Source organism: Echiichthys vipera, assembly GCF_963691815.1.
Source record: "Echiichthys vipera genome assembly, chromosome: 10".
In the NCBI taxonomy this organism is placed as follows: domain Eukaryota; kingdom Metazoa; phylum Chordata; class Actinopteri; order Perciformes; family Trachinidae; genus Echiichthys; species Echiichthys vipera.
The window spans coordinates 19,465,352-19,478,683 of record NC_139835.1 but is presented as its reverse complement, the minus strand read 5'-3'; the positions used below and the strand labels follow the sequence as shown (position 1 = coordinate 19,478,683).

General features: G+C 42.5%; 1 protein-coding gene across 1 annotated transcript; it reads left to right on the top strand.

Annotated features, from left to right (window-relative positions):
• The first annotated feature begins 167 nt into the window (after window positions 1-167).
• Window positions 168-11,392, top strand: rap2aa (RAP2A, member of RAS oncogene family a). The gene is made up of 2 exons (XM_083921169.1): window positions 168-1,023; window positions 10,544-11,392. The coding sequence occupies exons 1-2, from the start codon at window positions 710-712 to the stop codon at window positions 10,779-10,781; spliced, it is 552 nt and encodes a 183-aa protein (XP_083777295.1). The 5' UTR covers window positions 168-709; the 3' UTR covers window positions 10,782-11,392.
• The last annotated feature ends 1,940 nt before the right edge of the window (window positions 11,393-13,332 follow it).

Sequence of the window (13,332 nt, the reverse complement as noted above, 5' to 3'; positions counted from 1 at the left end):
GCTGCCCGTTGGACCGCTCACACATCCGTCAGAAGAGGGAGGGCTTTTTTGTTTTCTTTTTTTTCTCCTCCCTGCTTTCGGTACGGGAGCCGAGCGGGGACCAGCTGGTTTACGCAGCGGCCGTGGGTCTCCACCCGACACTAGTATGGCGGCTGGGATTGCACTGGAAAGCGAGGAAGACGCGGAGACATGTCAGAGATGGTGAAAAGGAAACAAAGAGAAGCAAGTTCTTTAATTAAGTGTGGGAATTGTTTTGAATTGGTGCTGTTTTCCTGAGGCGCCATCCGGCTTGAACAATTGCGCCTGCAGTTCATAACAGGGGCTAAAGCCAGCGTTTTTCCAGTGTCCTCGATGGAGCAAGTTTGTGTTTTTCCTGATGCATAGAGAGGGGTGAGCAAAGCAGATGAAACCCCGCACGCTTCACATTACAGGGCGATATTTTCTTCCTCTTCCTTTTCGGACAATTGCGGATGCCCGTATAGCTGTCAGTGTCTGGCCTGTACGGGGGGAATTTCTACAATGAAATCCATCTTGGGGCACCGAGTCTTTGTGCTCTGCCATAGCTGAGCAGCGGGCGAGCAACGCTGTGTTATTGACAACCCGTTCGAAATGGGACACGAATGGTGAATGTGATTCGTGCGGGAACATTTTGAGTTCATGTCAATGACGCGCGGAGATTTGATACCTTGACGACTTGATTTAATCCACGATGCGCGAGTATAAAGTGGTGGTCCTGGGCAGCGGCGGGGTCGGGAAATCCGCCCTCACTGTGCAGTTTGTTACCGGGACGTTCATTGAGAAGTACGACCCCACTATAGAGGATTTTTACCGCAAGGAGATCGAGGTGGACTCCTCGCCCTCGGTGCTGGAGATCCTTGACACCGCTGGTACCGAGCAGTTCGCCTCCATGCGGGACCTTTACATCAAAAACGGCCAAGGATTCATACTGGTCTACAGCCTTGTCAACCAGCAAAGCTTCCAGGACATAAAGCCGATGAGGGATCAGATCATAAGAGTGAAAAGGTTGGTGACATGCGCAGCGAAAAGAATAATGTCCAGATGGTTAAGTGTAGATATTCTATATTATCCTTCACACTTAGGGCTGGCCTATCCGGCCCTGTAGTTTCAGTCTGTAGATGGGCCTCGGCCTGGTCTGAGAACTGTGCTTGAATGGAGATGCTGTGCATCTTCAGGGCAGATGACAGCCACACAACATGCCTGGTCTATTTTGGTGGATCAGATCTCACCCACAATGCTTGTAAGTAGGCAAATGCCCTTGCGCTGCAGAGCCAGCAGCTCTAAAAGTGATCATCTGTGATCTCTGAGAGTACAGACTTTGTGATGTTTTTGACAGTTCTCTTAGGAATCTTAGGAATGATAGTAACTTGCAGGGCAACAGTGCTGATCCACTTTGTCCATCAGTACAGTGGAGACCAGCCAGTCCTCCAGTCATAACATGCGAGATGCTGTCTGTGATCTGCCAAGCTGCTGCCCACTGTTCTGAATGCTGCAACCCCTGTGTAACAGCAGCTCGGGGGATACCCAGGATTCAGTGCAGCAGAGGCTCTGTAGACAGCTTCAAGGAAGCACGGCTCAAAATACTGTAGGGGTTGAGAGGATGAGCACTCTTAACATGCGGAGGAGGAGAAGTCGCCATGTTTTTAATTAAAAAGCTACACAAGCTCTTTAGGAAGAGCGGCACAAGTGAAAGCATGAAATCACCTGATGTCTGAGCGCTGTTACACAGATGATCCAGATATGAGGTCACCAGAGTGAACCGCTGATTGAGGTTAGCTGAGGCTGTGTGGTTGGGCTGTCATGTTGTTGGTGTTCCATAACCCTGGTGGGCCAATGCACTGTGAAGATACTGTGCTGTACATTCACCTGGTGACATGGCATGGTGGTAAATAACCCGGTGAGAGACCAAATGTCATAGATGCTAATGTGGGGCTCCAGAGAGAGGAGTCTGTTCTAATGAAGAAGCAGTACATCTTAAAGTTATTACTGTTTATTTTATACCACTAACTACTGAAGATAATGGTCAGAACAAGGGCAGTGCAGCCATATCCAGGCTGTTCTCTTTCTCTGTTGTGGATGTTTATTTTCCATTTTGTAACCTAAAAATTATATTTAATCATAGTAAAGTTGTTTATTTATTGTTTACTTAAGTCTTTGCCACCTAATTAGATTTGAGCTTTTTCAAATGCACCAAATGCAAGAATTAGGTCAACATGTTTCCCCCATGTGAGGTGAGGTGATGTGTGTGTGTGTGTGTGTGTGTGTGTGTGTGTGTGTGTGTGTGTGTGTGTGTGTGTGTGTGTGTGTGTGTGTGTGTGTGTGTGTGTGTGTGTGTGTGTGTGTGTGTGTGTGTGTGTGTGTGTGTGTGTGTGTGTGTGTGTGTGTGTGTGTGTGTGTGTGTGTGTGTGTGTGTGTGTGTGCGCGTGCGTGCGTGCGTGTGTGTCTTTTATATGTAAATGTACACATGTGGGCTTACACAGCAGATGCAGCCAAGATATGATATGTGATTTCACAATTTACACTGAGTCGGGAGCTGCTTTCTAATCTCACAGCAGGATTTATTCTCTGTAGTGAAAACATCACACTCCACATGAGACACATACTCCTCAACAGCAGTTCATTTTTCCCATTCTTAGTGTGAACAAGTTTAGATTGTATTGGAAACAGTGGATTGTATTTGAAACAGTGGAGTTAAAGTTTCAGGTCATGGGTAGTCTTAAAATCAATATTTTGTGTGCAGTTGTCATTTAAAGGGGTAGTTCGTAATTTTAATTGTAACTTGTGTTGTATGAATTACTTATCCATATTCTGTGTTTTTACCTAAAGTAAATGTCGGCACGCCCTTGGTTTGGAGAAGCAGGCAGAAGGACAGGCCCAAAGCTAAACAATGTACTGCTGTGGATGGGGGCAGCAGCAAAATGTATTTTGGCCACCTAAGAAAAGGCCCACTTATCCACGCATATCAATATCCAGTTTTGGTATACCTATACATGTATTTAGAATACAGCTTTACTTTGCCATCAGACAGCCCTCTTTAAGTTTACGTTCGGGGAACCGAAGACGTTAAATGCTCTCATCAAAGATACCAGACTCCATTGTCATTTAACCTTTGCAGAACACAGGAATGGCTGGTCTACCCCTTCCTCAATCACTTAGTTTGATTGTGTTGTTGTAACAAAACTAACAAACTAAATGACCGATCAAGGCAGCTGTAGACCAGCAAATCCTGTGTTCTGCGAAGTAAAATATATGTTTTTTACCAATAGAGTCTGGTGGCTTTGATGAGAGCATATAACGACTTGAAGTACCTCTTTCAACTCCACTGAAAAGACTGATGTATAACTTTTAGCAGAGTTTTTTCTGAATGAAAGTACCAGTATGCATATTTTCTTGATTAACAGAAGTTTTTATTCATTTAGAGATGAATCAAAGAATGTCACAGAATTGAGGTTTAGAGACCTCAGCATCTTCCTTCTAGCCTTTCAACAACAAAAAATCCTTTTTCATTCAGAGATGATGTTGTTATGATGAAAAGTTTTGCTTTACTCAGCTGGGTGTTATAAATGAGGTCTGAATCAACTAAAGCTTTTTGTTCGGAGCCTTTTCAAACCACTCACAGAAGATCTCTGTTATTTCAAGCTTCTGTTGACAACAGTGGTATAAGGTGAGTACTGCTCCTGAGAGGCTGTAGACATACAGAATATTGTAAACTCAACACATACCTCTACAACGATTAAAAAATGACTGCGTCCTTTTTGCGATTGATATGATTTAATTCTGTGAGTAAAAACTGGACACATACTGTATGGAAACTAAGCTCTTATGCCCATCAGGGGTCAATACAAGAACCACATACTGTATTTATTTATTTATAAATACATTTGGCACCCATAATTATTAGTGTCAGACATTGAGGACCGGTAGAACTTTGACCTCAGCTGCAGCAGTAACAGGTGTCTCATTTTGGTGAGCTGTTGTATTTAGGAACTGTGATGTAACTTCTGCAGTCATGTATCCTGCACAGTACACTGTTGTCAATGCATCTCTCGACTGTCTGTCCCCAGTGACCCGTCACGACCATATCGGCGTTCACTCAGGTCAGAGGCACTGCTTTGCGTCACTTTCACTCTGAACCCTGTCAGCATCTATCGGTGCCTGCTGTTAGTGGCTTTAGCACAGAGGCCACGGGTGCACATGATTACACCGAGGCCTGCCTGTGTCCGCCGGGGACCTCATCACTTCTCGCTTCAGCTACAGTTAACTGTACACCCACCAGGGATATAGGGCGATTGGTGACTTAACAGAGCGTGTGGCCAGAGGACAGTGAAGAAGAAAGAGGTGAAACAGGGTAATAAACTACTGCGTGTGTACTTTAAGCATTGGACTAAAGGCTTACAAAGCATGGAGTTATTTTTCCAAGGCATGTTCTGTGCCAACGGGTTGAAAGATCATTAAATAGAGGTGCAGCAGTCCACCATCCCTCCCAGAAAGATCCTATTTCATCTGTATCTGTTGTGAAAACCGGGCAAAAGAACTGAGCCACAGTTCAGTGATGATTACTTAACAGTTGACTTGGCTTTCTAAAGTATGTTGCAGGCAGGATGCAGTGGTGTTTTCAGATATCCAACAAGTTGTTTCTGCCCTGTTTTGGGAGTCAGTGAGAGAGAGAGGCACTAGTCAGAGTAACCCACATTAACTTATCCCAACAAAAAGGTCAGTCCATCACTTTGGTCTAGACAGAAAAACATCAACAACTATTGGATGGATTTTGCTAGGACTATTATTTACGCATGGTTCTTTGAGAATGAATGCTAATAAAGTAGGTGATCCTCTGACCTTACTTCCTATCCCCGTACTTTTTTTTAACTTTTTTTTTAACTTTCATTCGACCGTCACACCTGTAAAGTTTCACGACTGTATCTGGTAGGGATGGGCACAGATAATGTTTTCCCCGATCGAGTAATCCCATGAACTACTCGAGGAGAGATCAATTTTCCTAAAAGAGGGAAATCTATTTTTAGAACATATCTTCTGTGCTTTGACAGCAAGCGAGCTCGATGCTCTCTCTTTACACTGAAACTGTTAAATATGTACTGAATGTGTGAGAAGAGCTGTAAAATATGCTCCTGAAAAAAAAATATCTACATTTCCCAGGCACCAGCGAACTCCCAGTGTGTTTAACAAATAAGGAGGCAGTGCCTTCGCTTCTCATGCTGTCTCCCCAATCCTCCACCACACACATACTCATAAGCACCTGACACACTCATTTCCTCTGAGACTCCTCTGGTCTTACCTTATCCAGCCCTGTTTAGCTCCAACAACACATTTATTTAGCCTTTTCTTGTGAAATGAGGAGTTGTTGTATAAATAACTCTGACAAAAGTTCAGCTCAAAACTGCCACGTCACACTGCATTGTAAAAAACTGAAAACAAAGACAGATATCCCTCATTAACCCCTCGAGTTACCTCATTACCGCAAGTAATCCAGGAATGGTGATTACTCACGCCCATCCCTAGTATCTTACACACACAATCTGGCAGCAAACATATAAACACCTAGCAAAATTCTCAAAACCGCCTCTGTGTTAGCTCCCGCTACAGTAGACCTCAATTCACCATGATGACACTTAAACTGACTTACAAGGTGAAAACCGCATCGCTGTTGCAACTGGTAATGTTAGTTACACGGTCAATCATTTTGGAAATAAGAGCGCACACCAGCCATATTGAATTCAGGTGAATCAGTGGACCAAATAAGCGGACAGGGACATCACCTGAGTCCGCACTTACTGCAGAAAGCACTGTAGCTTTTTGGATCAGCCAAGGTCCTGTAGGCAGCTACCTGTTTTACGTAATGATTAAATACCTCCCCTGTCACCACCACAACAACAACAACAACAACAACAACACGCAATGTAATAACCGAGGACTAATGCTAAAATCAACCCCCACAGTTGTCCCTCCTTTGTGAAAGTGGTGGGTGCTTGTCTGCTGTCACTCTGTTTACATTCTCAGCGTTTGCCATCATGGCTATTCTGACTAATCAGAGATCAGTTCAGGATCCACGTTGTTGTGCCCGCCCCAGACACATCCGACCCATGAGTGATGTACTTGTCCCAAACCTTTATTGAGCGGAAGTGCAGCTACATTTAGGTTCACTTCGACTTCAACACATCATCAACTGATTCAGACCAGATCAAATGAAAAGGTGTGAAAGCGACCAGACCAAAGAAAAAATATAGTTCTATTAATTTTCACATCTGGTGCACACCAGGGAAGTGGACTAGAAATGGTGTTAAAGCGCCTTCAAATGCACTGCTTCTTTGTCGAGTGAAGAGGGTTAAGGTGATGTCCAACTCAAGTTATTCCAAGTTGGCAGTCCTGGTGAATTGAGCTGAACAAATAAAGTTTATCATCCTGTCACACAAAACCCCGTACACAAAAGCCTTTGTGATAAAGAATGTTAACATCTCTTTTGCTCCAAACTGAGCATTTATCTCAACCACAAAGCTTTTCACAAAGAGTAAGGATTATGTCAAACTGTGCAATGCACTCAAACAGTGTTTGCTCGTTAGTGACAAAATGCCATTGAACTATTATTATACCTAGAAGCCCATTAAGACGCAATTTGACTTTTAAGCTGTTGCCATGGATAATCACAGAGGAAAAAAAACAAGCAATTATGAAAACAGCCTGGCAACAAGCTGTCTAGGTATAACTGGTTTATAGCGTCTTATTTTTGTAATACAGTAAGTGAATATTTAAAAATGCCCTGAAGAGTCAAAGCAGGGAGCTAATAATCTCTTCAGTTTATGAGTCTTAATCTGTGCACATTTGCAAATTCACCTATACATGCTAAAAGTAAGTTGTCCATCAGCACGCATTAACAACAGACTGACACATTGCACTTGTATATGTAGAGAGCTTTCTGCCATTAGGCTAATAATGTCGACACTGTACTAATATTCTCAGTGTAATGTATAATTTTCAGACTTATGAATGAGTCTCTGAACTATTCAAATCATTTTCCTGTCCTTTCTTACCACTATTTAATGAAAAAAGCAATCTGAACAAATTTTCCGAAGCCGGAGCAATTTGCAATTCAGATTTTAGATCTTGTCCTTTGTACAGTAAGAGGAGGAAGTTGTGTCAGACGGCATAATTACCGCAGGGAGATAGTGTGACTTATTATTACTGTGATACATCAGATCCAAGCATGTAAAGCATGCATAGCAGGTACAGTCTGTCAGCTATACTACTTATCTCCCCTGTTTTAACATGTCTTGGCCAGTTTCACCATCATCTATGAACAGCATCAGATTTTTTGACGGAAACCGTAAGCAGAGGATTTTTTTACAATCATGACAGAATCCAAAAGGGACTTTAAGTGGTATCCCTGATATTGTATTTTTCAGTCATTCATTCTTTTGTAAAAAATAAAAAACTTAATGCGAAATGCATGTGGTTGTCATGGCGCGAATAGAAAAGATTCTCCAGATATCTATTCCTGATAAAAAAATGTTTTCTTGCTCTGATGCTGAGCCAGAAGAGAGGAACGTACTGCTGCTCTCTGACTCATCTGATGTCTCTCTGCTGACTAAACTGAAGACCCTCCACGATAGAGCCCTTGGGAGGAGACCCAGAATGCAGCCTCCGTCATCCTGACGGTGCTGGCCAGAGACTCTTGGGCCTCTTGGTTCCACTGTCCAGCAGGGAGGCCTATGCGAGTTGATGCATCATGCATTATAGATAAGGTGTGTCTGGGTCAGCTAGAATGGGTGTCTGCAGACAGACAGCTCCAGTGTGGGCGCCTCTAAGCTCAAAAGCGGAAGGCTAAAGCATGACATGTTGTTTGTGTCACAGCAAAGTTATTCATTTGTCTCTTGAGGCTCGTGTGTAAGCAATGTAAACCGCTTCCTATGTCTTCTGTGTTATGGGCAGGCCTTGCTTCCTTGGCCGACACCCTTTATGTTGAGGCCCTGGGAGCCTTGGTATCCGTGGCAGCCGTGGCGTCTCACACCTGCTGGGACCGCCGGTTCCCTCCACTGTTATTACGACTATATATAGACCCTCCCCTTTAGTACCAGATGTCTTTGTGCTTATCTTGTGTTATGATAAGGCCTAAATGAGCTACATAACTTGCAAATGGCTGACCGCGTCGAGTCCTCCATTATGGTTAAAAATAAAACACACAGCATACTCAGGCATGTGATATGATGTTATTTGGACTGACCTTACTTGGATTCATCCTGCTGTTCATTATAGTTTCTTTTGTAGATTCAAAGCTTTAGTTGCTATGAGAGGATTTGAAATCTGTATATAAGATATTTGGCTTTCCATAGGCCTCCATGAGCAGCAGGAGATTTGAGCCAAAACCACAACCCAGGGCAGAACAGAAAGACCCAAATGGCACCGTTACTGCCAATTAAACGCTGAGCCCCCGTTGCTCTCCTAAATGAGCGCAGCTATAAAATAAAAGGTTTTGCCTTGCAATCTGCTCACCCACATCTATGTTTAGGATTTTCCAGCAAAGGTGGGAAAGGTAATTTAAGGTTCAAGGCAAGAGCTGCCTACCGCAAACAAGACGCGGTCCGAAATAGTTCTCAGGAAAATAACAGCCTTGGCTGTTTTCTGACACCAGGAATGCTGTGAATGAAACCTTTGCACAGTACGCTGCATGTGAAGATTGAGAAGCGGTTTCTTTTTCTCACACAGGTTCCCCGCCAAGCTCATAGAAAACTATCACCCTCTTGGTTAAGCACCGAACCGACCTGTAAGATCGGCTCTTAAATCTCGGTAGATCCCCCCCACGGCTGCCAAGCTGATCCTGGGAACAGAACTGGATGGTTGAGATTAAAGTTCACTCTGGATAAAGTATTCATGAGTAGATCAAAGTCAGCTTTCAAAGTTTAGGCTTATTTAATGCTGAAACCTTCAGCCCCCTGGACTGCGAGAGTTGCTCAGGCTGCTCAACTTGCTTCTGCAGTCTCCTTGTCCCTCCAGTCAATTCCTTGTATACCTGTTACCATAGCAATCAAGGATGAGGATGTTTTTTTTTCTATAAATAATTTAGAAGCATGTATATTTCATAGAGCGAGGGCAGCATTTGAAAACCCCTAATGATGGGTGTTCGGGTGCATGACTCTGGTTAGATTGTTTTTACGATGTTCAGAGTCGTGAACAGGGACATTTAAACTCTGTTCAAATGATGGGTCCATCAGATGGGAAGCTCTCCCTCACCAGCCTCACACACACAGATAAGGATGAAAGAAACAACAACCTGTTGTTTACCAAAGGCTGATGATATGCACAATCTGCTCTCCCTCTGATGTTTTTGATCTCTGTTATCTCTTCTGCTGTGTACAAACCAAAGGCCCCGCTATGTTTCCCCAATATCCAAACTGATGTCATGATTAAAGTGATGAAACTGCGTCAGAGCCGTTCCTTCTGATAATTATAGTGCAGTTGCCTATTTTATTGAACGGACCGTCTCATCTGGCCATCCACTAAGTAGTCCAGATCCACAGCGACGTGTTGTGCCCCAGCAACATGACAGGGAGTTGACAGCTCAAAGGATTATGGCCACTTCCTGCCCTCAGGGGTCACAGCTCTGCTACCCATTTCCTGCTCTCTGCTGGGTCAGGCTTTGGGCTTTGGTGTTTACATGAGACAGAGTGGGCAGCACAGAGGTTCGGTGGTTAGTGCCCCATAGCAAGTATGTGCTTTGTGTAAAGCAGTCAAATACCAAGTGTACACCAAAGTAGAAATACTTTACCAAGACGCCGATTTTTGAAAAAGCCAGGCTTATTTTTGTCATGTAGAGAGAAACGGGGGCGTCAGACTTGGGAAGAAAAGTGGACTGACATTGTAAGAAAGACTGTTGAATGTTTTAGCAGGTCATATTTCAATAGGATACTATACCAAATTAAATTTAAGGATAATGGAATATTTTGATTTTCACATGCAAAGAGTAAAGGTTTTTATCAGTGCTGCAATTAAAACAAGGGATGCACAGATCCAATACTGATGACTCAAATAGCTGGATTGACAATGGGGCCAATCTAGTCAATTCAATTGTGTTTACATTATGTACTAGACTTTTAATTCATTTTTGAGTTTTGACCAATGTGTTGATACATTTAAAATGTTTACACTTACATTATAATTCCTGTTTTTCTGTTTACAATTTGCTGGTACACTAGTATCTTAGTTCAAACTTAAGTTAATTTATAGCTATGTATTTTTTGTTACATACCGCATACTGCTTATTAACTAAACACTGGTATTGGATCAGTACTCTCTATCAGCCAAAACCCAAAGCCCAGGTATCGTTCTTGGAAATGGAAAAGTTGGATAATCAAACACCTAAACATGTGCCACTACTGAGTTCTGAAAGTATAATTGCCTGTCTTTGTAAGTGGAAGCTCAGTGGAAACGCACTGAATGCTGCCATACAGTTCCTCAGCTGAGTATATCTCATCTGTTTGTGTCTGACAATGCGATGTGGGTCTGTGTCTGTCCTCAGGTACGAGAAGGTTCCTGTGATCCTGGTTGGGAACAAAGTGGACCTAGAGAGCGAGAGGGAGGTATCGTCCAGCGAAGGTCAGGCCCTGGCCGAGGAGTGGGGCTGCCCGTTCATGGAGACCTCAGCCAAGAGCAAAACCATGGTAGACGAACTGTTCGCTGAGATCGTTCGGCAGATGGACTACGCTGCCCAACCAGACAAGGATGACCCCTGCTGCTCCTCTTGCAATATACAATAGCCCCGGGGGCCTCCAGGAACAGGCCAGGCAAAAATCTACTTAGAGGAAGCTACTTTAAACCGCAGCAGACAGACACACACTAAGACACACACACACACACTTGCACACGCGAATTAAACAGAAGGAAAAATTCCTAGTTAAACGCGATGGATTTTGACTCCACAGAGCATAAAATTTGCAGTGACATAATTATTAATAACAATATGTGACCAATGAATACATGAAAGAGGAATTCCAGGAATTTGCCACAAGAGAAATTGACAAATGACAAAAAGCGCGCCCTCGCCTTATGTTACTCTCTTCTGTTGATTAGATTTGTTTCTATCCTTTTTGAGTTGTGAGGGGAAAATCATCAACAAACAGTCACAGATCAGGATCTCTACTCTTCAGGCTGTTCTGCAATCTGTTATATACAAATGCATTTTTGTTACCACAACTCAGTTACAAGTAGCTACTGTACTCAAATCCCAAATCGATTTCTGGGATCCAGTTTCCAGGAGTATTTGATTTACAATATGTACAATTTTTCTCCCAGCTTATTTTTTGCAGTGGTTGGTGGGAGGTTTTTCTACTCATCACAGGGCTGAACCAAAGAGGTGACCTGAAAGCACCTCCATTTTCTTTTCTTTTTTTTTCAGTCATGAAAAAAGTAATGGAGAAAAAGTGGTGGAGAAGTCGATGTCTTTCTTGAAACATTGGTGCAGTCAGCTCTTTCCTATTTTCTCACTTTGAGATACAATAGTAAAGTCTTTCGCATATCATGTGATGTTTCATTTTCCAGCGTGGGAGACTCTTGACAGCAGATTGCCATGTAGTAACATAACTAACTTCTTCATCCTGATGGGACAAAGAGTTCACCTCTACAGTGTTTGAATATCTCTACAGACGATCTCTCTAAACTCTTTTCAGGAATGGGTGACATTTAAAGTGAAGATGCCAACATTTGTCATACTTTCTTTCTTTTTTTCTCCTCCGATAAATATGAAATGGGGTGCTCAAGGGTTTCAACATCCTGATCCCATTCTGTATGTTCTCAGAGTATTCAAATCCATAGTAACAAATAGTAACGACAAAGGCGTTGATAATACGAATAATAAATGGTAGTGTAAATATTTTGTATTGAAAGTGCCAGCTCCTGTGAAGACACTGACTCAACACATGTGGAATTGTCAACTGTATGCATGGCTAGTAAACAAAAAAAGACTCTTATTGTTTGAGATAAATAAAGGCTGTGGAAATGTGCAAACCAAACACATACACGACGTCCGGATCTGGACACTGTTTCAACTGTACATCTGTGTTGCCACAGGAACCAGAATTTCCTGTGTAACCATTTTCATTGTTGATTTTATATTTTTTTATGTGACCATTTACTCTTTATTCCCTCTCTGAATGGTGACACTGTTACATTTGACACCTAAACAATAAAAGTGTGTTGAACACTCGACTGAGGTCTCCAAGCTTAAGTGAAGTGAATTGAAAAAGAACGTTTATTTGTTGCACTCTTTGTTTTAGTGCGTCTTTTATTTATATATATATATATATATATATATGCACCAAATATACAGGTGTCTTTTATCTGCCTGTCTAATTTAAAATCACTGTCTATTATCACACCCAGGGGAATCATAGTCAGCACTTGGTTCAAATATCAGTATTTTTCATTCTCACTAAAGCTTAAAAAATTCAATGCCATCCAAGCTTTTATGTCCCTGTCTAGGTAAAGTTGTGTATGATCTGCATAGCAGTGGAATGAGATGCCGTAATTCCTGAGGATGGACCCTAAGTGGAGCATATAGAAGGAAGAGAGCATTGGCCGAAGGGCAGAACCCTGAGGAACTCCACAGGGGAGCGGCGCTGAGGAGGATGTAGTCATTAAGGCTGACAACTTCGGTCTTATAATTTAATGCAAAGGAAACATTGTTTACTGCTCCAGTAAATAGGACGGATCTTAGATATGACCTGGCAACAGGATATATTTCTAGTCCAAGCTATGAGCCAGAAGCTTACGCTAACCTTATGCTAGCAAGAATCAATCAATCTTCAAGTCCATTGTGTGCGGTTGACAAACTATTAAAAAAAAGACAAGCTAGCTATCCACAGCCATGGAATCATCAAGTCATTATCAAGATTTCTGCAAAGAATGATAATGAATGTTTAGTGTAAAGTGCAGTGTAAACTTACTTCTTGCGGCTTGTGTGTTACAGTCGCGTCCTGTTGTGTTCATGAGGATGAGACACTGACATCGTAAATAATAAGAAACTCAGATTTCTTTTTTCATTGAATTGAATGCATTAACTGTGAACACACAGTTTAGCCAGGGCTCCTTAGTAGGTGTGCTAAATCATGTTTTAGTGGACACCCTGCAGCTAATCAGAAAACAGTATTCACCCAATCTCTTATTTGTTTTGTTTGCATCTACAATGAGCCTTTGTCAAAGTAGAGCTTTCAAAGCCTGCTGGGAGCTGTAGTCGCTGAGTTCTAACAAAACGGAACGACTGAAGATTAAACAACGATTTTGTTGATATTCAGCGACTTCAGCTCCCAGCAG